We start from the raw sequence: 26,844 nt of genomic DNA on the forward strand, positions 1-26,844 counted from the left end.
TCCAACAAATGAGACCCCCCTGGGAAGCGATGAGAAGGAGCCTCCTTACAACAGCCCGACTATCGAAAGTCACTTCTCTCATGAAGTACTCTAATTTCTCAGGGCCAAGTATCATGATAATATGAAAGCATCGTAATAGTTTGAGCACTGTGAATTACTTTTGTAACATTGGATGTGTGGGGCATGCTGGTTCCTGATGATGCTGTTTGCATGTCTGTATTATTTCAGAATTACCCTGAGTCTGAAAGATTCACGTGCTGTACAAACTCAGTTTCAGAACAGAAATGTGATTCTCCAGACATCAAATTTCAGGCAGTCACTGCATCCATCATAATTTTAGCAAGCTGGCTTTATCACTGCCCAAAGTTGCATCCTATTCCTCAGAAATATAATGTATGTTATCTGGTACAGTCCTACCCAGTATTTCCAAAATCTTGTAGAAATAAGCAGCTCATTAATTCTTTCCTTCAGGGATTGCCATATGTCTACAGTACTTCAGTACTGATGGCATTTCTGCCAAGTTCCATATTTCCTTTCACAGTTTCATTTTTGCAGTTTTCAGACTATAAACATTTTGCAGCAATCCACATGTAAAGGCATCCTACATAATCTGAGGTGATATCTCCTGCTCGTTTTGTTTCTTTACAGCCTCCCTAGGGGTTCTGAGGCAGCACTTCTGCATGCAAGTAGCAAAGCTAACCTCGCATTTATCCATCTCCTAACCCTAAAAAAGAAACTGCCCTTAAAAACATGTTTTATTTCAGCTGTATCCTTGAAACCCCAAACTCTGTGAAACTAGAATGAACTAGTGTAAATCAAACAGTGTTCCTACCACTTAGACCCGCCCTGCAACCCTTTCCAATCAGGGAATCTAAAATTACCATATTTACAGCATCTGCAGCAGAGCCAAGTACAAAACAAGATGAATAGCTGTGACGCACAAGGCAGAGTGTGGAAGTATGCAGCTGGGCCTGCAAACAATATATGCACTCGGCACTAAAGTCCATCTAATGCTTTTCACAGACCAGAGTGACTAAAAGGGGAAGGGGGGGAGGGAGGGGAAGAGAAATTCCAGGAAGATGAGTGAAAACAGCAGAAATCCCAGGCTGCTTCACTAATGGGTAATTGAAATGACTCACAAAAGGTCTAGTAGGGAATTCAATTAATTAGGGACGTGACTGCGCCGAGGGGAGGAGGGAAAGAAAAGAATGCTGGCGATACAAGAAAATCACTCCTCTCCATTCACTTAAAAAAGGGCCTGGAAGAAAACCTCAAGGGAGGAAAAAGCCAAGTTTTTCAAGGCAGGGCCTCTACCCCTTCTTATGCACAGAAAAAAAGCCACAGTCAAACTTCCTTGGCTTCAGGGGAGGAGAAAAGGACAAATAAGTATATCCCTATTCCTCCCCTCCTTCTCTTTCTAATGAAAAGGAAGGAAAAAAATAAAATTGGGTATATTAATTACGTCACCGTTAAGACAATTGGTAACAAGCAACTATGAGGACAAGAAAGAGGAATGATGCAGGATAGCTTAATACAGTGCTGGTAAATAGCATCTGTCTCATCGTAGCTGCACTGTTTATTCCATGTGCCAATGAGAAGAGGGAGATAGGAGGCAGTGGGAAGATGAATAAACGAGAAAAAAATGGGGACAGATGAAGGAAAAAATGCAATGTGAGAAAGCAGTGAGAAACAGGAATGGAGACAGGCAAAAGGACTGGAATTAACAAAAGAAGGGAGTAAAGAATGGAAAAGGAGTGGATGGAGAGAAGATGAAGGGAAGGGAATGTATTAGAGAAACAGGAGAGGGAAAACCTATGAAGGAGAAGAGGAGCAGATGTGGGAAGGGTCAGAGAAAGAACGAGAAGTTTCACAATCAGTCAGCAGTTAGAACTTGCTGTGATGGGTACATGGTAACAGCGATGTTGATTCAGCAACCATATATTGACAAATACTGCTTCTAACCAAGCCTCAGAGACTAAATTTACACTAGTGCTAGTTTAGAAATCCCCAAGAATGTGCAACCTAAACTTCCAGGCCCACAACCGACGATCGTTACTGGTAGTGGAACAACTGGCCTAGATATAACAACCAGGGGCAAGTGTTCATTCATGGGATTGAAAATAGGATCTGCAATCATTTAGGATAAAGTTACCACAGCTTGAAACGTAGCTCTTGTTAATTCCAACTCCAGGCTATTGCTGGCAGGCTGGCTGTTCAATTGCTTTATACAAAAGAACCTCACGGTCATTGTTTACCTTCGTGAATCATGATGAGATCTAACAAAAAGTACTTCTTAGGCTCTATCGGGTTCAGCACTGAATGCCTTCTGAAGGCTTAGATATGCTCTCACGCTCAAGGATCAAGATACTATCGCTGTGAAAGGTTGGCAAAGTTTGCAGTATGCTGCGTGTTTGGGCAATATCTGAGTATTTTTGTTCCCAGGGCTGTCAATCTGACATCTAAGCAAGAAAACATATAAATCAAACCAATAATGTCAGCTCCACTGTTAAAAGTTTCAGAAGACCAAAAGATTTTTTATAAGCTTTATTTACTGTAACAGGGCAATGAAGATCTGGCACTGACCAAGAAAATAATTCTTATGTAGTTAAGATATACCAGACCAGGATGAAAAATGCAGTATTTAGCTAACGAGAACCAGTGTACAAATACTGATTCAAATACAATTATCTTTATACCAGTCTGTGAATACACTGGTGTCCAGACAAAGAAATTCCTTAAATATAACTACATCTAGTCTTTCACGGTTTTTAAGTTAGATTCATGCAAAAGTGAGCATACAGAAATTCCTAGCTGGTTCTGAGCCGACCTTCCAACACAAGAGTAAGGAGTGCCATGCCATTGGAGGAATCATCTCCCAGAAGAGGTATAAAGTTGAGATCCAAATTCCTACACCTGGTTTAAGAAAAGAGCCCTTGGAAGTTCTGCAAACACATTATTGTTAGTGCTCTGGACAAACGTAAATGCATTGTCATTTCTACCAGCTGGGCAGCTAGATTCTATGGAAAAGGACTGCAAACAGTGTGCATTCAGTGCCTAGGTGCCTATGCAACAATGCAATTGTCATACAAGAATTACAATACAGCTATAAAATGTCAGTTAAGTCAGGCAATCCCAATAGCAAATTCAAGCTGGGCAGCCAAAGCACCACTTGACACAGTACTTTATTCTGCTTCAAAGCTCCATTCTTTTCAAATTCTCTCTAACATGTCTAATGAAACAGGCAGTCCAATGTGCTCAGAAGGTCATCGGTTTCTACCCGGAGCACCTCCAAAATTTAACAGGGCCTTGATTCCATTGCCAGTGTAATTTTGTTCTTTTTACTGGGTCTCGATCAAGTTGCATTCATGAGAACTGCAGGCTAGGTCAACATGTACCTTGAGGCTGTCTGGATTCTGTTAAGCCAGGCTTTTTGACCAGATCCTCTTCTCCCTCTTACAAAACACTCAGCAGAAAAATAAAATAAAATCTCTCTCTTCTACAAAATTAAAATAATTAAAATAAATTCCTTTTATCTCTCTAATTAAGTACCATCCTGTATTTAGTCAGTTGACAGCACCAAAGAATGGTTTTTCTGTATTCCACAATATCATCCTCCCTCCCTGGATCTATTCAAAGCCTCTTGTACATATTTAATCACTCCTAGCCAGGCCTGGCTAATGAAATGCAGGGCCTTGCCCTGACCTGACCTTGCTATTTCTATTTTGGCTCAGCACATCCTCTGCTAGTTGGTTAAAAAAAAAAAAAAAGTTGTTTCTCTCCTCTCTTGGACTTAAAGGTCCTGTTACTGGCAGGGGGTATGGTCAAGGACACTGCTGAATACAGAATGAATGACTGAATGATTGTGAACACTGATTTGCAAAACTCCTGCAAGCCCAGAAAGGACCACAACAACTTAAGTACAAAGTTTTTTTTCCCCCTTTTTCTTTTTGGCTGGCAAGGACTGGTGGTCACTGTTCAACTACAGTGAATGGCTTATGGCTAGAAAATTCTGTAAGAAAAATGGACTGCTCAAATTGTTTGCAGCACTCTTTCATAAAGCACTGGTATTCATTCTATGGTTTTGGGCAGTTATTGTAACTAGAGATGTTCTTGGTTTTCCCCTTCTGCCCTTTCTATTTGCCAATACTGCAATTTAAAATCTATTTTCCCTTTCTGAGAGCTCATAAAGAAATGTGATCCCATTTGTGACCACTTAGGAAACACTGGATATTGGGTTAGCCCTTTTGTCACATGATGTTGGTTGTAGGAATTCATCAGCATGCCAATCAGAAGTCAGAAGTATTTCCAGTGTACAACTGAACAACATTTACACGATGATTCATGTGGGCTCTTTAAGCTGAGTTTATTTTCAAATGGTTTATGATTTTGTTGGCCATGAGTTTTGGTGTTGTTTGACATACTGAGTTGCTGGACGAACCATAAACCACATTTGAAGTCAGAAAGGGCATGGGACATCTTTTTATTCTTTGCGTGTAAGCAGTGCCTTACATTGTGGGGCTCTGGATACTGAATAGGGGTCCCAGATGTTATTACCAAACAACCAACAACAGCACAAAGTTCTGTAGGTAGTCTGTCTGTCAGAAAAATCAGGCTCAGTAGCTCAATTCTTCGTTGTTCCTCCAATTATATATCAATGGAGTCAAGCCAGAGAAAACAGTGGTAAATAAGATGAAGATGCCTTTAGCTAGCTATCCAAAAATAATGCCCTATGTCCTGTGGGGCACTGTCAGCTAAGGACCAGGGACATATATCACATTTCTAATGGCCAGAATCAGTTTAACAGGTCCTTATGAGCTCTTCTGCATGCACTGGAACTGAGATAAAGAGAGTTAGATCTCCATTTATACGTCCAGTCTTTTGTCAGCTCAACTAAAACAAACAGGTTCAAGTTGCGACATCCTGTTGAATAGAAGCAAGTAGGACTTTAAGGCACTGCTTGAAAGAAGAAATGCTAAAATCATGTTTGCAGTCAGCAGAGTCAAATAATACAGCTGTGTCGCCTTCCTCCTAATGCTGTTTATCATGTTCTTTTGTAGTCTGGTTTTCTACACAGACAACACTTTTGCAATCACTTTCTGTATCCCAGTCTATATAACCTTTTCAGCCATTGGTTGCTTTCAGCCAAGTCTGAAAAAAGGTAGGGGTCCTCAAACATCTGTGAGGTTACAGAAATTGAGTGAAAATAGATGGCTGAGTAGAGAAGAGAGTTCCTGTAGATGTTATTAGACTGCCTGAAATCCAGAGAGAGGACTTCTCAGTATGCCAAGTGCAGCAGAATTTGTAGATGTAGTCAACCAACCACAAAGTACAGGTCTGTACAGATTTCTGACTTCCTTTAGTCGATGCCCTGTGGGGTTAGATGAGCACCAGAACTAATGCAGAAGTTGGCCTTCAGTTGGCCATCTGCTGGTGACCAGAAGTTGTGAGATCAGCAGTAGTGAAACCTGACTATGGCCTTATGAGGCCCCAGTCAAACGTCTGCACTTGCTAGGCCTCACCCAGCAGGAGAGCTCCTTGGTGGCATGCACCAGGCAACAAACACTACTTAGGCCAACTCTAAGCAAGTGCCAAACTGTCATTAAACCAAAGGCAAAGGCAACATTCAGCCACTTTTTTCCCCTCTGCCACCTTTCCAAGCAGATTTTTGACCTACCCTAGGACCCAGCCCCACTGCAGTTGTACAAAATGGAGTGAAACACACAACACGTTGTAGAACAAGTACTCTCAGATTAACTGTGTCCTTTTTTTCTTTTTTCCTTTTTTGGTGTGTGTGTGTATTACACAGCCTGCTGCGGGCATTTTTGTCATGATTTTACGCTACAGACATCGAGATTTTTAAGAGCTGAATCTCTCTTCGTAGGCTGTTCCTGAAGTTTGGCACAGTTGGAGAATGCTACCTTGGGGTGCTCCTTCCCTGTGAGCTCTGACGGGATGTTGCAGTTAAGCCACATCCACAGAGCTAAAACCACAGAATTTAAAAACAGCTGTGAAATCCAACTGTGTCTGATCTGCCTTGGTGTTTGGCCTGTCTCTGTGGAGCCAAATTTGTTTAACTCAAAAATATGAGTTAGCACAATTCACTAGACGAGGCAAAAGCATTTTTGGAAGATTTTTTCAACCCACTTGTACAAACAAATTTGGGCCACTACCTACACATGCCAGAAAAAATGTTTATCTTGCTTAGCCAAAATTGAGCAAAATAGATTTTTTTGGCAGCATGGACAAAGCTTTAGGCCTGACTTTTTAAGGTCCCCTCCTAATTCCAGTTTTCCATTCCCCACCCTTCAGAGTTCCTCAGAAGATTCTCTGTCCTTGATGGCCTTTCAGTTTGGGTACTGTCATTTTATTTTTTTCCCCTTATGTTCTTCACTTTCCTTTAACCTTCTTTTGCATTTGCTTTCTTTCTATATGGTTTAATGGAAACATAGTAAAAAACCTCATATCTCTGACATTCCTACCCTTTGTTTTCCCAAATACTCTCCCCTAGCCAAGGGTATACCTTGATACACCTTGATTAAACTTACAATGTATTAAAGGACTGGGAAACAGGAATCTTACCAGTGGCCTAAGACCATCATTCTAAAAAGCATAAGGAAAATTTTATTTATTTAAGTCTTACTAATGCATATATATCTAAAATATACACATATACATACAGATTGATAGATATATTTTAATATTCTTGCCACTTCGTTAAAAACTAGCACAGAAAAGATACCCAAAGAAAAACAGACTGAAGCGAGAGTTTTGAGCAAGACAACTTCAGAAGGAGAGGAAAACAGACAGACTCAATAGTTTAACAAGGAACACTGGATTATATGTTTTCCAGATACACTAGGCTTCCTACTAATACTACGGACTTCATATATTGTCTGTATAATAGATGTCAAAATTCCTAGGTATTTAGCATGAACAGCACGATCAATTTATAAGACAGTTCAGACTCAAAAAAGTCAACAGGGAAACTTTTACCGTTCCATCTAGAACTTTCTGAAATTTTATTTGAGTCTTTTAAATACAGGAACTCAAATTTCTACTGAGTCTCACACCATTCACGGTAAGCACTGAATAGTTTTGTATGCATTCCCGAGGTTAATCAGACTAATTTATTAGTACTAAGTAATTTTCTGCAGAATACGTTTCCTAAAAATTGTCTCACCATCTCCAGAGATATTAAATCACAGTGGTAACCAGTTGTCTTGAGGATGACAAGAAGCTATTCTGCACAAGCAGTTGTTCAGGACAGACTCCCCAGTGAATTCTTATTCTAAGAGTTTGTATCTGCATGTTTTAGTAAGCGCCTCCAACTATTGCCTCAGATTTACTTTTCGGAATATATGAGCACTTGAAAACAGTTCATGATAAACATGTCAAGGGCCCATTTTATCATTTTTTAATTGAAAGCAGGTCACTAAAACAAATTTGTCCATGCTGGGAATGCAAAAGCATTTGGGAGGGATATGACAAGCCATTCAAGCAACACTGAATGTTCGAATTATACTTAAAAGCTTTATATGCAATACTGACCAGAAAAAAAACTCTGCTTAGGCAACCTCTCTGCATACTTCACAGTCACATCAGTATTGACTCCCAAATACAAAATATATGCACATACTATGTTAGTAAGTGATCAACAACAACTACTGATATTCATCACAGGCTTACAAAATACCATGAAAAGCTACATGATATCTAAAATGTTAATCACTCCTCCTCACTCCTCCTTGTCATATATGTTACAATGAGATCTGAGTTCTAGTGGGGTCAGAAATCACATGGTGTATTAAGGCCTGAAGAAGAATTCTGAAGATTTTAACTGTTTTGACCATGAGCAGAAATGGGCAGAAAAAAAAAAAAGTTGATGAGTCTGGGCCACAGAGGAATAGAACTTCCTAGTCAAGGAAAAAAAGAATGATTTAAGTGATAAATGCGCTAAAGCAAATTCTTTACTTTTCTCATCCTACCAAGTAGATCACACCATTACCCTGTTTTGGGAATCCGATGAAAAATGACAATATTAGCTATTTTATTTAAGAAGAGAGTCTTTGCAGGGGTTCATGTAACTCCATTCATGTTGTTAATTTCTATATTAAAAGGCCAGAAATAATCTGTTCCATTAAAGAATGGAAAGAAATTATTTCTCTTCACGCTAGTTTCTTCTTTCTGATATAGCCCAGATTTAAATGCACACTTATTAGGTGAGAACTCTGTTGTCCATTACCAATTCCTGAAAACTTCAATGTGTTTTCATTTCTGTATAGCCAATAGTAAATAGTTTTGCTTAGTAAAATAGTAAAAATAGTTTTGCTTAGTAAAAGCAAAAGCAATATCCAAGCCAATCCCCATCCTTCAGAAGACTCTACAGAGCACACAGATGACATCCTATACTGGGGTAATATATTTCATTAGACGATAAATGAAGAGAGATTTTAGATGGTATGTAGGGATGTAATATTAACATCAAATACATTCCAACTCCCTTATCTAATCTAATGCGCCATTTAGCAGCTGATATATCAGGTCAAGTCTTTGAATCAGTTTCGTGCCAGGGAGTAAATGATGCCTAATATTTAAATAACCATCCTTTTGACAAAGATGAACTTGATCAGTAATAAAGATTGTTTCCAATCAATGATCTTCAAAAGGTCTCTTCTGTTTCTTTCCAGATGACTACACAAAATATCACAGTACATAAAATATCTTGGCCTAATCTGCTGCCACTTGTTTCCTTCTTTGCCATTATTTCTTGAGCTTTATGAGGTACTTTTGTAACTGTTTGGGGCCTAGAAAAGGCATGCTCTTGCTTTCATATGGAAACTGTAAGCACTTGCATCGTTCCCCTGCCAGAACACACACACACGCACAAGCTGGCACATTCTTCTAATTACAAAAGTTAAAAAAAAAATCACTGCTGTAATATTAATAGCAAATACATTCTGGTTCATGTCTGGTTACACTCAGGTGAACACTGATAAGTCATGTGTGAGGTTCTCATACGCAGCTCTGCCACCACAACACCAATCCTAACATGCCTCAGCCTCTTTCTGACCTTGCCATACACCTCAGTCCTGAATAGACTCTTGCTGTTCCACTCCAGCATTAACATTTGCAGTAATCAGCTTCACAGAAGGAGCTTTAGCCTAAAGGAACAATATCCTCTCAAAAGTAAGGATGAAGACCGCTGCCTCAAAATGCCACCGCTGTGTGGCCCTGTTTTAACTTTCCCCTCCTTGGCCTGGGACAGATTACCTGAGACAAAGGGGTACGGCACAGCAGAGCTGTGCTCTGCAATCACATTCATCCTTCAGTGAAATTAGGCTGCATCACTGTCAGAACCTTAGTTTCTGCACTCATAGCTTGGGAGAGAAATGCTCAAAAGCAACAAACACACAGCAGTGGGAAAGCTATGCTGTATAACTCCTAATTTGTAAGTCAAATTGAATTGTATCACTGGAATTGCAAGCACCGAAGGGCCCCCTAACCGGGGTTTGTTCTTGCTGCACCACATTCAGGTCTTTACAGAAAGCAGCTGCCATCCCACATGGCACTTTGGGCCAAACTGAGGTGCCTGCCCAGAGGCAAGCAGCCACCCTTGAGCACGCGGCCTCTGCCCCGGCCCCAGCGGCGTGAGGCGAGCTAAAGGAAAAGCGGGCACTGCGCTCGGAGCGCCTGTCCTCTCCTCTGGCACAGGCAGAACTACTGTTCTTTTTAAAAATCCCCTGCTCTTAGTAAGGTTTGTTTTTCTAACTGGTTCCCAGAAACCTCTAGGGGGTTCCAAGCCCAGAAAAGTAATTACTGCATTACTTTGGCCACAGACACAATATCAACCTTGTTAGACTTGGCCTGTGGAGACAGCCAAACACCTGCTGCTGCAGCATTTATTTGATAAGCTTCATGGTTCGCTAACATAAACCTGATCCTGCTGACCTGCAGGAGGATGAAAAGGAGAGGGGGGGAAAGGGTGGAGCAGGTAGGCAATCTCACGGCCCGCCGGCTCAGCAGCTTTGCAGCCCTCTCTCCCAGCAAGCTCCCATTTCTCTTTGCTTTCTTGTTTCCTGGTGAGAGCTTCAGAGAATTGGTTTTCCCCCTGCAGTTATGCAAGCAGATGTGGAAGGGGCTAGGATTCCCATGCCTTATGACGGATTAACTGACAAGCACGGGATCAATACAGGAATTGTTCTAGGTCTGGCCGCATCTGTAGCCTTCCGAAGCAGACAGAATAGCTGCACACACTCTCGTTGGCATGGTGGTGTGCACTGAAAGGCTGGCTTAGTACCAAAGTCCATTAGTTAACAGCAAGGGGGGAAGGAAGGGCTGCAAATCAGTCAAGTCAACAGATAAAAGCCTGGGGAGAAAAGCAGATGTAGAAATAGAAACTTGATTTTTATTCCTCAAATGATGCACTTTTCTTGTCTAGGACAAAAAAAGAAAGAGGGGGTGGGAGGGAAATGAAACAAGGTTTTGTCCGAAACAGGACTGTCTCCTCCAATGGATACTGCCAAGGAAAGAAAAAAAAAAGAAGAGCCAGGGGACTTGGGAGGAAGGAGAAAATAATCTTCCTAACTCTGGCGCTTGGTATCAGGAAAGAAACACTTCTGACAGGCTAGCTTGGTCTCCTCTACGCCTCACCTTTTCTCTAGGTAGAGGAATCAAAGGTGGACTATGCAGAAAACCAGGAAAGTACATGTCCACGTATCTGCTAGTTGTCATTCAGAGGAAAAGGGTTTGACTTCAGGACAGTGAGTTTTCTAGTGCATCTCTGTCTATGTATGTTGATAGTGTGTCTTGGAGTTATACAACGTGATTCACCCACTTGGGAGACAGTAAGAAGCAGATGAATCACTCTGGATGACATCAGAGCCAGCCCAAACATTTATTCAAACTTGGCAAAAATCTGAACACTAAACATCTGAACATGTGTGGAATTGTCTACACGATCATATTCCACCTTATTTCACCTCCTTCTGCTGGCTCAGAACTTCAGGAACTTTATCTCCTGATGGTGAAAAAAGCTGTGAAAATGTGAATAATATGCCACAAGACATTTTCTGTATAGATCCAACCCAAATCAAAGCAAAAATCTTGAAAGAAAACTTTTCTTGTAGACTCCCAAGCCCAGCTTTGCAGGTATGTGAAATTCAGCTATCACATGATAAACATCTGAAATTTTGGGCTAGTACCAATATTCTACTTTTGTATTCACCCTTCACTGTACAGGATCCACAGCATCAAAGCAAAATGCTAAGTACACTCAGAAAAACAGCACTTCTGGATTCTCAGAGCTCTAGCGCAGCCAACTGTCCTTCAATTTCTGCCTTTATTGATGGGCCTGTTTCTCTCCAAACAATATGATTTTTTAGAGGCAGTAATTAAGGACAAGCAACAAATAACCTGATAATATAAGGAAACTCTTGTGGAAGGTATTGCAAGAAGACAGAGAGTATAAGCGAATTTGAACCATGCTAAGAAGCCTATATTGTTTGGAAGCCTGTGGGTACGGAAGGCCCACAAGTGCTGCCCACTGTGAAAGTCTTGAGAGCAATGAATGATGTGTCCAACTCCTGGAAAATGCACCAGAGTAAGCCATTTTAGTTTTCTTAAAAATGGCTTGTGACTGAAGCCAGTAACTTCATTCTTTATCCACCATTTTGCATGAGGATAACAGAAATGACTCAAAATGCATTGTTCACCCACCAGACAGTGGTGATAAAGAACAACTCATGGCCTATTCCCCAAGAGCTACGAGAGACCAGCAGCAAAACTCCTATGCTAAGGACAACTTCACTGCTTGAAGCCCTCTATATAATAACGCCATCTCACTTCAGAAAAAATTATGCAGCATACAAAGTATTGCAATGACTACAAAAGGTCCTCCTAATGGTAATTCTGAAAAAAACAACAACACACACACACACACACACAAAAAAAACCAAAACCACCCATGTCATATTACAGAATGTTCCTCTACAGTATTCTGCCTTTTATTCACAAACCTTTTTACTAAAGTTTTGTACATGGTTTCCCCAAAGCATTGTACATGCAGAAGCTCCCTGAAGAACAGATGTTTCATGGTAAAAAAACTGGTATAGTAGCAGGAATAGTTTTAAATAAAGTCAAATAAGTTTGACGGTGGCTGGGGTGATGGTTACCGCATGAGAATCAGCACCCAGGGAGCTTGACCTGGTAGATCAGCAGAGCACTCTGAAACCACACATAAGTTTGAAACACAGCAAGGCAAATGAGAAACAATGACAGCCGTGCAGCTCACTCAGAGCATCCCCAAGAGAACAGCCATATGCCGACAACAAACACTGCAGCCGAAAGGAACCAAAATTGTACAACAGATTCTTAAAATAAATCCTCCCAACAGGCCCTGCTTCCTGTTCTGTTAACAGCCACCCGACCAGAGGAATGGAGCTCACTCTGACTCACATAAAGGCAAGTTTGCACAAGGGCACTGAGCTGCGTGTGTGACTGCACATGCTCTCGTGCAGCCAGCTAAAGGACCACGAGAAGAACACGAAAGCAGGATGTCTCTCTCGACATTTTCTTGTAGGTGAAAACTGGAAAATCATGACCTTTTTCCTCTCTACGGGTAAAATATCAGCAAAGGTGTTGCAGGCCCTTAATAGTGCAAGGGTAACTAGAACTTAGCCTAGTGCAGGTACTCAGAGGTAACACATCCCATCTGCTGGGTCACATCCCTGGGAACCTCCAGGATCAAGACCTTACTGCTGTCCTATTTTGTGTGACAGAGAAGGATCAAATTGGTTGAGAGTAGAATATCAAGGTAAAAATTTTTTCATGGAATATTGTACTGTCAAATATCTCTTCTTCAAAAGCATCTTTCTAGCTTTATGGTTGTGAAGACAACTTTAACATTGTGACCCCAGAGTAAGCAATATAGTAAGTTGTCTGACTTTGCAATCGCACTAAAACAGGTTTCTCAAAAATAACTTCCCCATCATAGCTTGATGCCTTGAAATGACTGTCTGAACCCATCCTTCTCCCCAGAGGTTTTTGTTTGAACAAACGTGGTTTCTTCAGCTTTGAATCAATGGAAGAAAGAGACTGTGGCTTTTCAATATGGGCTGGATTAAAACCTATTGAAACTAGTAGATCTCACACTACACTTCCTTTCAAGCTAAATAAGGCAACAGTTAAATACCTCTTTGTTTAACAATTGCTAAAAACAAAAGACTGCAAAAAAAGCACAGGCTGAGCAGGGTCTGGACCTCACAAGACAAAGGGAATCACGGGAACAGATGCCCCAAATGTGGAGATTAATGCAAAGAACATGGCAGCTCTGCTCTGAGAGGAGCAGAACTGATGAACCCCAACCAATTGCCTAGGAGAGTTGAGGTGAGGATGAGTATGGTATCCCTTTCAACATATGAAGATCCTAATGTGTCTGACTGTAAACCAATGTTAAATAGACCCTTTTTTACTACATTAAACTACTGTAGTTATTTCTTTGGTATTTTGTTAGCTGTCACTCAAAGCAAGTAGAACACTAAAAGCATCAAGTTGCATTTTTTTTTTAAAGAATACCAATAACAGGTTTCTTCTTAAAGAAAACCATCCAAAATGGGTTTATTCTCTCAAATTACTGATAGGTAATCTTAACCCTTAAAATAAAACTCTGAACCCCATTAAGCAGATGGATAGGATTTCAGCTCATCCTTTAACCACAGCTTATTACTGGCCAAGTTCTAGATGGCTAATTACTTCCAGTTGTTTCTGAATAGACCTTTAACTACCCTGTTGGAGTCCTCAGTATCTAATGCTCTTTGGAGAGACAGGAGGAAGCAATCTGACTAAGCATTAGACAAATAAGACTTACTGACTATTAGAGTAAAAGCAAAAGAACAAAACAAAGTAACTTAAAAGGACAGTAGGCCAGTTTGTTTATAAGTGTGTTTGAGGAAGGCCTAAGAGAAAGTGGAAGAACCTCACAGTATCCAAAAGGCTTTGGGTCATTTTTTTTCAGCCATATCATGCCTCAAGTTTTGGCAATAAAAAATACAGGCATGAACTGCTAAGACGATTTCCAGTAGTTCACTTTCGTATTAAATAGTTTCACAGCACTGGCACATCACTGATTTATCCTTGACTTATCCTTAAAAAACAGTCTAACTCCCCAAAGCTCCGTAGCATCTCTGCTCTGCTTACAGAGCACCTTAGTGGGTCCTGAGGGGAGGTACAGCATGTGGTCAGGAGGAGGAAGGACTACACGAGAATCCCATGAGATAACCCAGGTCCTGCTCAATCTAGTCTCCAGATGAGCTGTTACTGATGTGGTAAATTATTTAAGTCAAGCAAACTGTAAAGTATTATGTGAGTATTTAAAACTTTGATTCTTAATCAGGAAAGCCAAGAAAATGCAAAATTTCACTTTGGAAAACTGTGCCCAGAGAAGGCAACGCAAGGCTTTCCAGATAACTGGGCAATACCTGGATTATCTACGTATGTATATATGGCCTTCAACAATGTAGAAATAGAGCATGCTACATATGTTGCTGAACATCTCGATCTCTGTAAATTAGAAAAGACGATTAAAAACAGGACATGAGAAAATCATTTGTCCACTATTACACAAAACTGGGTAACAATTAGCAGCTGAAGTCAGGTATCTTCTGACCACAGCCTTAAAACTGTATTTCCTCTGATATTACTCATTCATAGGCCACATTTAAAAGAGCAGCGAACAACTGCTGCTGATGGTTGTGGTTCATTAGCCAGCCAGCAATAGATGTCCCACATACACTCATTTAGCGTAACACGTATTTGCACATGGGCTTGAAGTACTGTAAAACCATACACCCACAGATCCTGCCCCAGCTAACCCTCCCTCTCAAGGCCTGGTTCCACTCCCTCCTCCAGCCCACCATTAATCTCCCCATTTGCCTTTTAGCTTTGCTTAGATTACAAGTTATCGTCACTATGTACATGCAAACTGTAACCAAAGACTGTCTGTGCCTAACAATCACTCAAGTCATTTCCAGCTAATGATTTACTGTTTGCTTCACTTCCCCACCCACCGTCTGGCTTTTTTAGGGCAAAAACATAATTTCTTGTATGTTGCTAGAGGACTACCCGCACACCAATGGGGCAAAGAATGCAATAAAAAAGATTTAATAGCAAAGGGGATGAATAGAACATTCTAGTATTTCCCCTTTAGCAGAAAACAGAGTTTCCACTACGGTGGCAAAGTCTCCTATGCCCAGAACAAGCCAAGTACTGCCTTCTGACAACGCCGGGGAAGTACTTGTGGCGAGACAGACCCATCTCTCTGCTGATCCGATTCTTCAATGAGACAATTCACTGTCTGTTTCTGGGGAGGAATGAATGGAGGAGTTAGATCAATTATCCGAGAATCTTCGGGATACAATCTGACAGATGATGAAAGAGCTCTAATATGTAATTGAAATACCCTGTACCAAAACATCCACATTAAACCTCTGTTGATTACACACAGGTCTGAGCTATCTCAGACCTTCAGAACAGGAATTGAGTTGTTTATCAGTGAAAGCCAAACTTCTAAAAAGCTGGCTGCCCACTACAGAGCCTTTGTGTTGGGTAAATTAGCTTCAGGAAAAGAATCAAAATGAATTAAAACCACATGGAGATCCTCTCCCTTTAACCCCCTTTTCCCCTTTCCTTTCACTATATGAATCCCCTCACCAGGAGACAGAGGCCAGTTCAGTCTAATTTAGTCCAGTGTTTTTGTTTCCTAAAGTCTCAGTCTTGGGCTGAGTCCATTAATAGGCTGCAGCTGATTTTAATCTAGATGAACTCAAGACTTCTCTCTTCTTTGGTTTTAAAAAGATTACAAATTGTGTGTTATATAAATAGAGGGAAAAGGGAAAAAAAGAACCAGAACGAGTAAAAGATCTGCTCTCCATTAGCTGACCTGCTGAACAAGCCTGTGATTCAAATAAAGATGAGAAATGAGAGCTGTGGGGGGAAAAATACACAACTAAAAGCTCTAGTGATACTGTGCCCAGACACACTGGTAAGAGGAGATGCAGTAATGTCTGATAGCGACCATTACCATCTCGACAGCACAGGAGGTAGTAATAAGGCTCCAAAAGTGGCAAACCAGATGCCTCTAAGACTGTTCTGATAATTTGCAGCATTCTTTCCCAGTTAAACGTAAAATCATGGTGATTAGCAATTGTGACCTCTTCGTATCTCTTTGGCATCCGGTGGAACAAGTTGGTCTTCTTACACAGGCTCCTTGTGGATATTTATCAGCATGGAAGACTGCCATGATACCCATGTGGACTGATTCAAGTGGGAGGTCTAAAAAGGGGTGCTGAGCTTCAAGAGAGTTGCCTCAGATCAGTGCTGAGGTACCTTGGGGGACAAGGCTATAGAAAAGGGGCATGGGTATGTTGTCCTCTAGAACAACCAGTTCTGGGCTCCTCAGGATAAGTGAAAGACAAAATGAAACCCATACCAAATGAAATGCAATACTGTTTTTCTTTTGTCCAGAAAACACAGTCTAGAATAGCATTAACAAGTATGAAAAAGAAAAGTAAACTAGTCTGCTACAAAAGGTAAATGGGACAACTATTTTTGGTATGGTGCATCAGCTCAGAAGGCTTCCCACCATGGTAAAGAATGACAGAAGATCACTTCCTTCTAGTGTTGTTTCTTGTGACCACAGTTGTATGCGACTGTCAATAAAGCTGTCAGTACTGCTACACAAGTATTAATACGGATATGGTCAAAACACTTTTCATATTATTGGTATCAAACCCCTCTGCGTAGACATCTTTGTTTCTTTTCTTCCTGTCACACAGAAGGAAAGGAGAGGTGGGTGCCATAAGTCTCCATCTCAGAACAGGCAGGGTTTTTTTTGCAAGTGCAGATCTCCCAGCACCATTTTTAAAATTAATTTCCTTGTGTGCTTTTTTTCTTAAATAACACATTTAAATAGAGTGCTATGATACAATACTACTATGGATCTGAAAATTGAGAATGCCAATTGCCAATCTCAAAGTATTCTCATTTTAGGGGGAAGGGGTTGGGCTTTTTCTTTTTTTTTAATGTTAACTTGAATTCTCTGGCTACTCTATGTTACTCTGGCACTACATATAGTCACAGGACACTGTATTTCAAGCCTGGGTGAATTCATGATTTTAAAAACAATTATGGTAAGCTGCAAATTTGACCCTCATTTTTCTTGATGCTCAAACTCAGAGGCTGATACATGAGAAGTTTCCTTTCAGAGGAATCTCATGAACAGCTCATACACAAGTGCTCTATTTAAAAACAGCCACTGAGGAGCAAAGTCAAGTGTGAAGGGACTACGACCAGCAAGGGAATAAAGTGCAACTTACTCACAGCACACTGCAGTCCCAGTTCTGCTAAAGAAGAGAATGGCAGCCACTTGGAAGAAGGAGAGTCCTTTACAGAGTTGTCTGTAAAAGAATTCTGTTACTCAACTCCAGCTGAGAAATACAGGTAAAAATCTACTTTCAATACACGAGAAAAAGAAAAAGAAAAGAAAAAAACAAAAGGGTTTTAATAACACGTGAGCAAGATTTTTAGTGAGTTGTACTTACAAACAAAACATCCCAAGAAACTGAAGTGTTTATGTTATTATAATTTTAAAATCTCCAAATAGCATTTGATCCCTCAGAGAATCCATTTCAGAGCTCCAGAAATGTTTTTGCTCTGTGTGCAAATGCTGACATTTTGGGAATCAAATGCATCTGTTTTAGACACACCAAGAGAGTATATACCTACATAAAATAAAAATCTCTGCTTTGCCATACAAATGAAATACAATAGACATAGTAAAAGTGCTAGTAATCAATAATAAACAGTAGATACACAGAGAAATGGATGGACAGACAGACATAAGAGGAATTACACAATCCTGATCAGCTTTACCTGAATATAACCCCTTGTAATAAATCTCAATTGCAGTGATAAACGTGCCTGTATTAAACCCACCAATTTTTCATTCTTTGCTAATGGGGCAAATGTAACTTGGAAGGGGTCTGCATGAAATCACTGGAGGTTTTGTTTGTGTAACTTTTCTGGAGTTTGACTGGGACTAGGACTAGACTTGATTGCATGTGGGTGGCTGTGGGGCGGGTGGACAGCTGGGTGAAAAACTATGACAAAAGGAATCTTGTCCCATTTCCTGCCTGCGCTTCATTCACTAATGAGTACTGCTCTGGGTCACTCTCAAGATTTCTTCATCTGTTGTTGTCTCGTCTGTAAAAGGGGCACCCCAGCAGTGGAGCTGTTGTCAGCTTGTCTTGAGAGTTTATTCGGCTGCCTCTCACCCCTGCAGCTGTGTGGGATTGTGAGTGCCTGGCTGTAAACAACGCCATATTTCGTGCTTCTTTTTGGATGACTTGAAGGCCAGGCTGAGGCCAGATGTGTTTGCTGGTGTAATCTGTTTCCCATTTCTCGTAATAAAAGCATATCTCAACAACTACTAATAAAGTGAAATCAGGATTTATCTGTTGTCTTCTTCAATGTGATTTGTGTTGGAAAGAGAATGTTAATAAAACACAGTGAAGTCTTCAGTCTCTCCCTTCTTCCTGAATACTGTAAATACTGTCATGTATCCCTACCAGTAAACAACCAGACGGGTCTATCTGATGCCACTGGACTCCTCCTACAGTAACCGATATGCCTCTTGCTAGCTTGTGGAACCAACACCATTTTCCTTCAAAAAACTGTTTTGCAGTAACACTGCCTTATTTATTCTTGTTTCTTTTGCCAGATCTGTTCATTTGAAAAAGTTTCCTCCTGGTAACAGGTTTAGCCTTTTTACTAGGATTCTTTCATAAAAAGCTTCTCCCTGTCCACGGGCAGCTTTCAGCTGGGTCTCCCACTGCAAACTATTCTGTTAGCAAGTCCAGTCCCCAAATGAGAAACCCAATTCCAGGAGCCATGTGAAGACTGTGTCTCCTTCCCTGGGTCCAGGGTAGCTTCCTGTGGGTTCCGCTAAGCTTCTACCCAAGGTAAAGGAGTAAATCACCCCCCGATTTTGTTATGACAAAGAGATACCTTTTGATTTGCATTGTATTTAGAAATAGCTTTCTCCTTCAGAGCAGGTGAAGTGGTGAGGCATTTCAGAGAAATGCCCTAGAGTTTCATTCTACAGGAGGTTTTGCCCAGCCACCTAACCCTAGGAAGGAGAGGAAGCCCCTCACAGTGCAAGGCAGCTCTAACTGTAGATGCATCAAAACAACACCTACTTTATTCAGGATAATTGTTCCCTGGCAGTACTCAGAAGTTCATCTATTGTCTTCAGTCACACTGCTGGATGTCAGCTCCTCAATCAGCCTTGCTAGCTCTGTTCAGCAAATGGACCACAAACACAAAAAACCAAAGCAGATACTATTCCTTCTGTGCCTCTTCAGTTTTATTTTAACACCCAAGTATAAAAACTGTAACTGCACACGTAGAACTCCATTACTGGCATAATTGAAGACAACAGTTTTAGCTGGCATGGAATACACGATTTATTCTGTTAAAACCACTCATGATTACATGTGAGAAGGAAAGAACTCTTTTTAGCTTTTAGAAAACAAATAATTTCTAGGGTTAGCAATTAGAAAAACAAAACCAAAACATTTGTACTTGTAACCTGAGCATACTTGCTGTGGGGCTTGACTAAGATGTGCTAAATGTAATCTTGGATTTTCTTCTTCAAAGAACCACCACACTTTAAGATGCCAGTAATGAAAAAAACTATGTCTGGGCAGTCTTCCTCCCACTGCTCCATCTGTGTTTCCAGCATTTTACTGTGCTTTCACATCTACTATGTGAAGTAAAGATCAATCTATTTCCAGAAGGCTACTTATGGGTGGTCTGAGTTCATTTTATTTCTTAACTTTATTTTCCAGGACATTCAGAGTTTTCTTTCCATTTTCTGTCTTGAACTTTGTGGTTTTACAGAGCCACAATACCAGTAATGTAATACCGAATATTTGTTTTATTTCTTCCTGTATCCAGCATGGTTTTACACACAAGTTGATCACCTCCAGAACTGTATTTGCCATACAAGAAGCATATCTGATTTGACCTTGGCCCTAATTCTTGTGCCTTTACCCACATTGTATGTGACTGACATACTTGAGACCCCTCAAAGAACATTCCTTACACTTACCATCTCCATAGATTCATGGAATTCTCTTTGCATTCTTACCACATGCTTCCACTCTGTCAAATCAGTATGTCCTCAGAACACTTACATTAAACAAAATAAGATGATTTTCTGTAAGTAACGTTCTTGCTCTGTCTACAGTGACGTTGGTAGATCCTTCACAAGACATATATTCTGTGCAGCCATTGTATCATCATAAAGTTCACAAGCAGTCTTCCAAAACTCATGTCTTACAGGTAGGAGAAAGCAGATTCCTTAGATTTTGGAATTATGGAAATAGACTCTGCCATAAATGTATGAAAATGGCATTTTGTATATCACATACACCACGGCAGCCTGTGAATTAAGAAGTCAATCTGTGGGTGCACACTGAATATGAAGACAAAACTGATAAATATGTGTGAACTTCTTTCACTCTGGGCCCAGAAAATTCATAGCATCAAATACAAGAAATGAACCCTTTATACCAGAATCAAAATACACACTTTTTTTTTTTTTTTTCCCCAAACACCTCAACAACACAGCATTGCCTCTATTGGGGTGAAAATCTGCTTTTCCAGTGTCCCTTGATACTTACAGAGATGGAACACGGACCAGACGAACCAAAGTAAGAGTACAGGCAGCCAAAGCTGATGGCACAGTCACTGCCTGAGTCATCTGAAGATCTGAAACAATGGCTCTAAGTATAATAAACTTCCTCATTAATCTGACAGCATGTCAGCCTCATGGCTTGAAGGAGGGGGAGAGGGACGGCAGGGATTCTGCCACTTCAGCAGACAACTCTGTGGGTGGAGCAGGAGCAGAAAAGTACAGTAAGTGTGGCTCATTCGGTCTTGAGCAGATACATTCCTGATGCTTCAGCAACATGACTGAACTTTACATTAAGGACACTCAGTGCCTGCCATACTCAATAAGGAAATGGCATCTCTTACTGTTCCTGATGGTGAGCAACGATGCAGAGGGGGAACAGAACAGCAGAGAAGCAGCAAAGCAGAGGAACCAGGGCTTAAAACCTCTGACTCACATGACCTAAATAAAATACTAGCACTGTCATACCTGATTTGGGGCTTTCATGCAAGGGAAACCTATTATTTAGATAAATAGAGTGTCCGCCCTTAACCTCCTGAACTATCAATTTTCCCCCGTCTAATACTGCAGAAAGGTTATGTTGCAGTGCCCTGTGCTTCCTCACATTTAAAGTTAGGGTAGCCAAGGGCAACAAAGACTCCTTCCTCTCTAGCCTGATAGCAGAGTTCTTCCTTCCTTTTGTTCACATGAAGAACAAACACTGAGCTGAACAATAACAGTGGATGCTTCATTATGATGCTCTCCTGGGCACACAGCCCTGGTTAGCATTATCTTACCACTTGGTTTTGTTTTGAAGGAAACCCTGAATGGTCCTTTCAATTGCTGGTGTTTCAAGATCAACATTACCTCTACTTCCTGTATTTTAAAGCCTCCTTATTTTACCAACAATATGCGGTACTATGAAAAAACTGACACAGAACCAATGAACTGAGAAAAACGCCAGTCTAGGGTGCAAGCAATAACAAAAGACAATTTAAACTAGCTTTCTCTGAACCAGTTAAGCTACTGATTCTGAGCATTAGGGGAAAACAAAACTAAACAAAACAACAAAAACACAACACAAACCAAAAAAAACACAAACCAAAACCAAAGAAAAGCAAAACAACTTAATCCTTAGCAACTATTCAAGGAAGTGCATGTGAAGACCAGAGTTTAGACTTGGAATATACTTACTCAAAAATACCCAGGCATCTGAACACACTGCCTGAAATCAGCATTAGCACTAGACCCCTTCCAGTCCCATCTCCTACCTTATGAGCAAAAAATGCCTTTAGATCATCAGCAAAATCCATATCCCCTGATCTGTAAACAGACAGCTGGCAAGCCCTGTTTACAACAGACTTATCATTTGTGCTTTCCTGCAGAATTTTATTCTTCTTGGACAAGTAATTGTTTTGGACAAGTTACTGAATTATCACTCACTCTTCATGCTATGGGAAGGACAGGTGAACAGATTTAATGACAAGTATGCCATCTTCTCTGGACCATCAACCCAGGCATAGCCAAGACATAGATTTCATCTACCCTGATCCAGACAAAGGGAAAAGAAAGTGTCCTGGTTCACCATCCACTTCTCTTGCCTAATTCGGGACTAGGGAAAAGAATTCCAGGCAATCACCCACCAGTCAGTTCCCATCCCTTTGGCCTCCTCCTACTTACAAAAAGCCCTCCTCTGAACACAGGAACATCTGGAACTGTCATGCAGCTCTCGACAGCTGAGCTAATACATGTATTTTAGAACAGCATTTTGTATGGAACTGTCTACCATTCCTGCTGGCCACTTCCCAAGCCGTACCTGAAGTGCACATTTGCTTATATTAGGTATGAGTTGCAGTTTCTGTAATGACATGCTGCAGATACCTGTGGGAGTGGAAGGTTAATTTTCTGCACCCGTATGGTAATTATTATCATTTACTTACAGACAGGTAAACTGAGGCATACAGTAACTAAGCTATTTACATGGATCACGCAGGAAATCACTCTTTGACCAAAAAATGGGTTTCTTCTTGCCTTTAGCTCAGTCTGTGAGACTGGTCCAAGGCCCTTCCAAACCTGGTCCAAAGCCCTACGCCAACCCAAAGCATTTACAGGTGTCAGCTAACACTTAATGACTGAAAGGGTGAAGGCAGTGGTAATAACTGCTTCCTTGACATATTCTGCCTTCATTCATATCTGATTTAGGCTTAGCAAGATGTGCCCGCTTCATTCTGTTACCTTACAGTGTGAACAAAATCATGCCCCCAGTAAGCAAAGCTATACCCAAAACAAGGCAGGAACAAAAGCGGGCAGACAGCTTCATCCTCAGCCTGCTCTCTTCTTCTGCAAAGATCTGTTAGCAGGGGAGACAGTCTTGAACTGAGTGTGAGGCAAGCTGGCCTTGATCAGTGCCATGCTGTCGGCCGCAGCCCTCAGGTGGGTCAGCACATTTACCCCTCTGCAGATTGCATTTGTACTCCGGAGTTTCCTGTGCCCTTGAGTGCTGCAGGAACACGCGGTGTCCTTGCTGAGCCCAGACAGCTGGGGCCAGCTGGAGAGCCGCCCTTCTCTCCTCATGTTCAGACTTGACAGTGGAATTTAGTTCATTTTACACAGGAGAAATCTGGCCTTGCTCTGACTTCTGGCCACAGCTTAGGAGCCTCTCCTAGGGCACAGCAAATCTTCAAAATGCAAAGCAAACTGTGCCTGGGGTGGCCGTGAGTGCTCTCTGTGGTTATGGTGGGTGGAAGGCTCCAGGTCAGCACTGTGACCACCTGCTCCCCAGTGCAGTCTAATGCCTACTGTAGACAAAAATGGGGAGCACACCTGTTTCACGTGGAAAGGAAAGTATTCTGGATGAATGCAAGTTAGCTCTGTTAAATTCCAGCAGATTCCCAGTCAGTGTTACTCAGTTGGAAGGACGGCAGTGATGAAGCAAGGCCACAGAGATGCAGGGGGAGAAAACTCAAAGGCAGAGAAGAAACAACATACCTTTGAGCTCTGATGTGCACAGCATGAGGCTGTGCCTCTGTATTAAGTATGAATGTGGCTGGGATCACACTACAGGACTACCAGAGTTATGCTTCAACCACCCTAATTTAGCGTTTTTGGCTTTTGCTATCATATTAGAATACATTGGCTTGATTATCAAAGGTAACAAGCACCTACAGCTCCCACTGACTTTAGTGGCAGCTGCAGATCTAAAAATCAATTTAAGATAGTTTGCATATTTAGAAGTAGTGAAGGAAAATAAAAGGCCTATTGTGTGGATACAAATAGTTTAAACACTGCTGATGGGTGGTATAAGAGTCCCTTCCCTTTTCAAATGAATTTCACTTCATGTTTTGTTTGGTTTTCCTGTTGATGCATCCTGCACCCTCCAGTGCTAAGCTGGTGGGATCCCACATACTTTTCCTGGCATGTGGAGTTTAAAATAAGAGACCTCAGCAATCGGATATCCTCAGCATTTCCAGCTATTGAACACAATCAGGAGTACTGTGATCCAATTTCAGAGCAGAAAAGAAAAGACATATAGGAATATTCTCCCTGTGTTGGTGTGGGACAGACAAAAGAAAATGAAGCAAACAGGATGTTCTGCTCTTCGGTGAACCCCAGCAAATGACCCCAGCAGATAGGATACAAGCTACAAACAAGCAGCTATAATATATGTGCCTGCCTGACTGATAGCTTATTCTGGGTAATTCACTCACAGCACAAATATGGAAAAAAAGGTAAAAGGGAGGGTATTGCTCATTAAAACTGACTTAGTTTTAACTGTGCAGTTCCAAGCTGACATGCCTTCCATCAAATGTATGCAGCCTGAAGGAAGAATATGATGTTTTTTTTTTTCCTATATGTTACTAAGCAAAAGTGTCTCATCCCAAAATACACTCAGAACATCTACAGGAGAGCAATGCTTGGCATTCAGGACTCAGGACATCAGCTTTCTAAGACATAAGCCTATTCTAAGCTTACTCACTCAGTAGAGAACATCCCAGCTGAGGTTTCCAGAGGAGAACATAGCACTCTTGAGAAGTCACTCTATCAGACTGCTTGATAGCACTATCAGACTGCTTGATAGCACTCCAATAGTCATGCAACATATCCTAGAAATGTCACTCTCCACATCTCTGCTGCTGCTCCTGGGGAGCACACCTTCGTAGGGCTTCGGGCTAATATTGGCCACTGTTTCTGTAATGGAAAAGCTAGGAAATCTAAATGAAAATCAGATTCAGTGGAAAAAAGAGCAAAATTTTTCAGCAATAACATCTCCTGAAAAATTGCTAATTTCTAGCATATTCTACCTGCACTGCCTCTTTACCCATGCAGCCGTGTCTGCAGTGCCTGGCCTCAGCTGTACCTTGGGCAGACCCTCTAGGGTTATTCAGGTGGCAAACCAGGGCTGACACACCATGCTCTAACAAACCATTGTCTCATCTCCGTCACCCTTAGTTAACTCAATCCAGTCCTGAAATTTAATCTCCTAAATTTTTCAGGGGTCTTCACAAAACTGAATGACAAAGGGCCAGGTTTTGGTTTCATTACAGCATAAACAATGAAGAGAAATGCCATAACAATCACTAACACTATGTAACTAGTATTACACTCAGATCTACTGTAAACTGAATTAATCGCTCAATAAATTCTGTAGGTAAATAGTGGTTTATAGCTTATCATAGTACTGTCTCTTGCATGTATTTGTTACTAATGTTCAGTCTGTTTTAATAGGATGTGTCTCCTGTAGTTTATTTTTTGGCTTTCTACTAGATATCCAGAATGCTTATGGCCCATGCTTGATTAGTATATGGAAATTTGCTTTTTACAAACAGCAACATTTACATGGATAGTTACAAAATTGCAGATAATACATAACCTTGTATACTTATCCTGCATGAGCACTGAAATGTAGCGAAAAGGGGGTACAAATATACAGTTGACAAATATTTGTTTAAAAGTTCAAGTGAATATTATGGAAAAAACTTTATAATACCATCCAACATTATTAATTTTAGGGAATGACTGTAAATAGAAAAACTTTTTGAAGTAAAAACCTGTTTGTTGGGAGGGTTTATCACCTGTCTGTCTGCATGAAAGTGCTATGTATTCCTGTTCCATCTTATCAGGAGAGATTTAAGCCTATGTGATAAGATCATTTAAATTTGTGGTTAGTCCATTTTAAAGACAGGGCAAGTCTACGCATCAGATACAGAGATATCTGAGGTTGTTCTAGCTGTGTTAATCCTGGAAACACAGAGAAAGTTTAAAGAAAAACAGCGCTGGGGCCAAAGCAGCAGGAACCTTGTTTGCAAGTGCTATCCCTGTGCTAATAAGCGCCCCCTTGGGCAAAGTTTTCTAGTTTCTGTGAAGTGCTATTCAAATGTGCCTATCTACAGAGCATTGCGCTGTGGAGACGTACAGGTTTAGACTGGAGCAAACCGCCGGATCTCTGCACCGTTCTCCCCTCCCTAGCACAGAGAACAACACAGCTTCCAGCAGTTCCCTTTGGCAGCTAAGTTGTACGCTCAGAAATCTTAACATGCAGAATACATCGAGTCCTACAGCTAAAGAAATGGTACATATACTACAAAGGCTACATCATCGGGGTCATTGTCCTCTATTGCTAACTATTGTTCTACAAGATAAAATGAGGTAGTGATGGCTTCACCAAACATGCTGATGAAATGGCAGAACAGACGAACTCTGAGAACAGCAAAAGAAATGTAGTCGTGCCTATGTGAGAGAGGGATCCGTCACAGTATGACTTAACTGCTTCTTGCCTTTGTAAGATGCACTCAAAAGCATATGACTTTATTCTGGCTGAAAAACATGTTTTTGGACATTCTCTTGGCTTCCTACTCATGAATGTGTTTGCTTAAGAACATTAAGTCCACTATAAGTACATTTGTCCTTATTCTACAAATCCGTAGCCTGAAAGATGTAACATCTTCTATGTTAAAATCAGGCAATCAATAGCAGAGTCTTGGACTTCTATGAGAAAATTCAGTTCCCAGCACAATATAATGTCACAAATCACCGATACTACCTCTAATCAACACGCACCTTCACTCCTTATGCTAAAAGCCTTTTGGAAAAAAGGCCATTTGCTTTAGCACTGGGCT

At 41.0% G+C, this 26,844-nt stretch overlaps 1 protein-coding gene across 8 annotated transcripts in view; it reads right to left on the reverse strand.

Moving 5' to 3' along the window:
- RAD51B (RAD51 paralog B) overlaps window positions 1-26,844 on the reverse strand; it is a 378,738-nt gene that overhangs the window by 90,152 nt on the left and 261,742 nt on the right. For 2 of the 8 annotated variants that reach the window (XM_040557565.1, XM_040557567.1), the window contains exon 11: window positions 17,370-17,450. The exons of 3 other annotated variants lie outside the window; for them this stretch is intronic. In XM_040557565.1, the coding sequence (XP_040413499.1) occupies window positions 17,370-17,450 (81 nt within the window). 3 more of the 8 variants (XM_040557568.1, XM_040557571.1, XM_040557569.1) reach the window with 3 other exon arrangements.

Source organism: Cygnus olor, chromosome 5, assembly GCF_009769625.2.
Source record: "Cygnus olor isolate bCygOlo1 chromosome 5, bCygOlo1.pri.v2, whole genome shotgun sequence".
NCBI classification, from domain to species: domain Eukaryota; kingdom Metazoa; phylum Chordata; class Aves; order Anseriformes; family Anatidae; genus Cygnus; species Cygnus olor.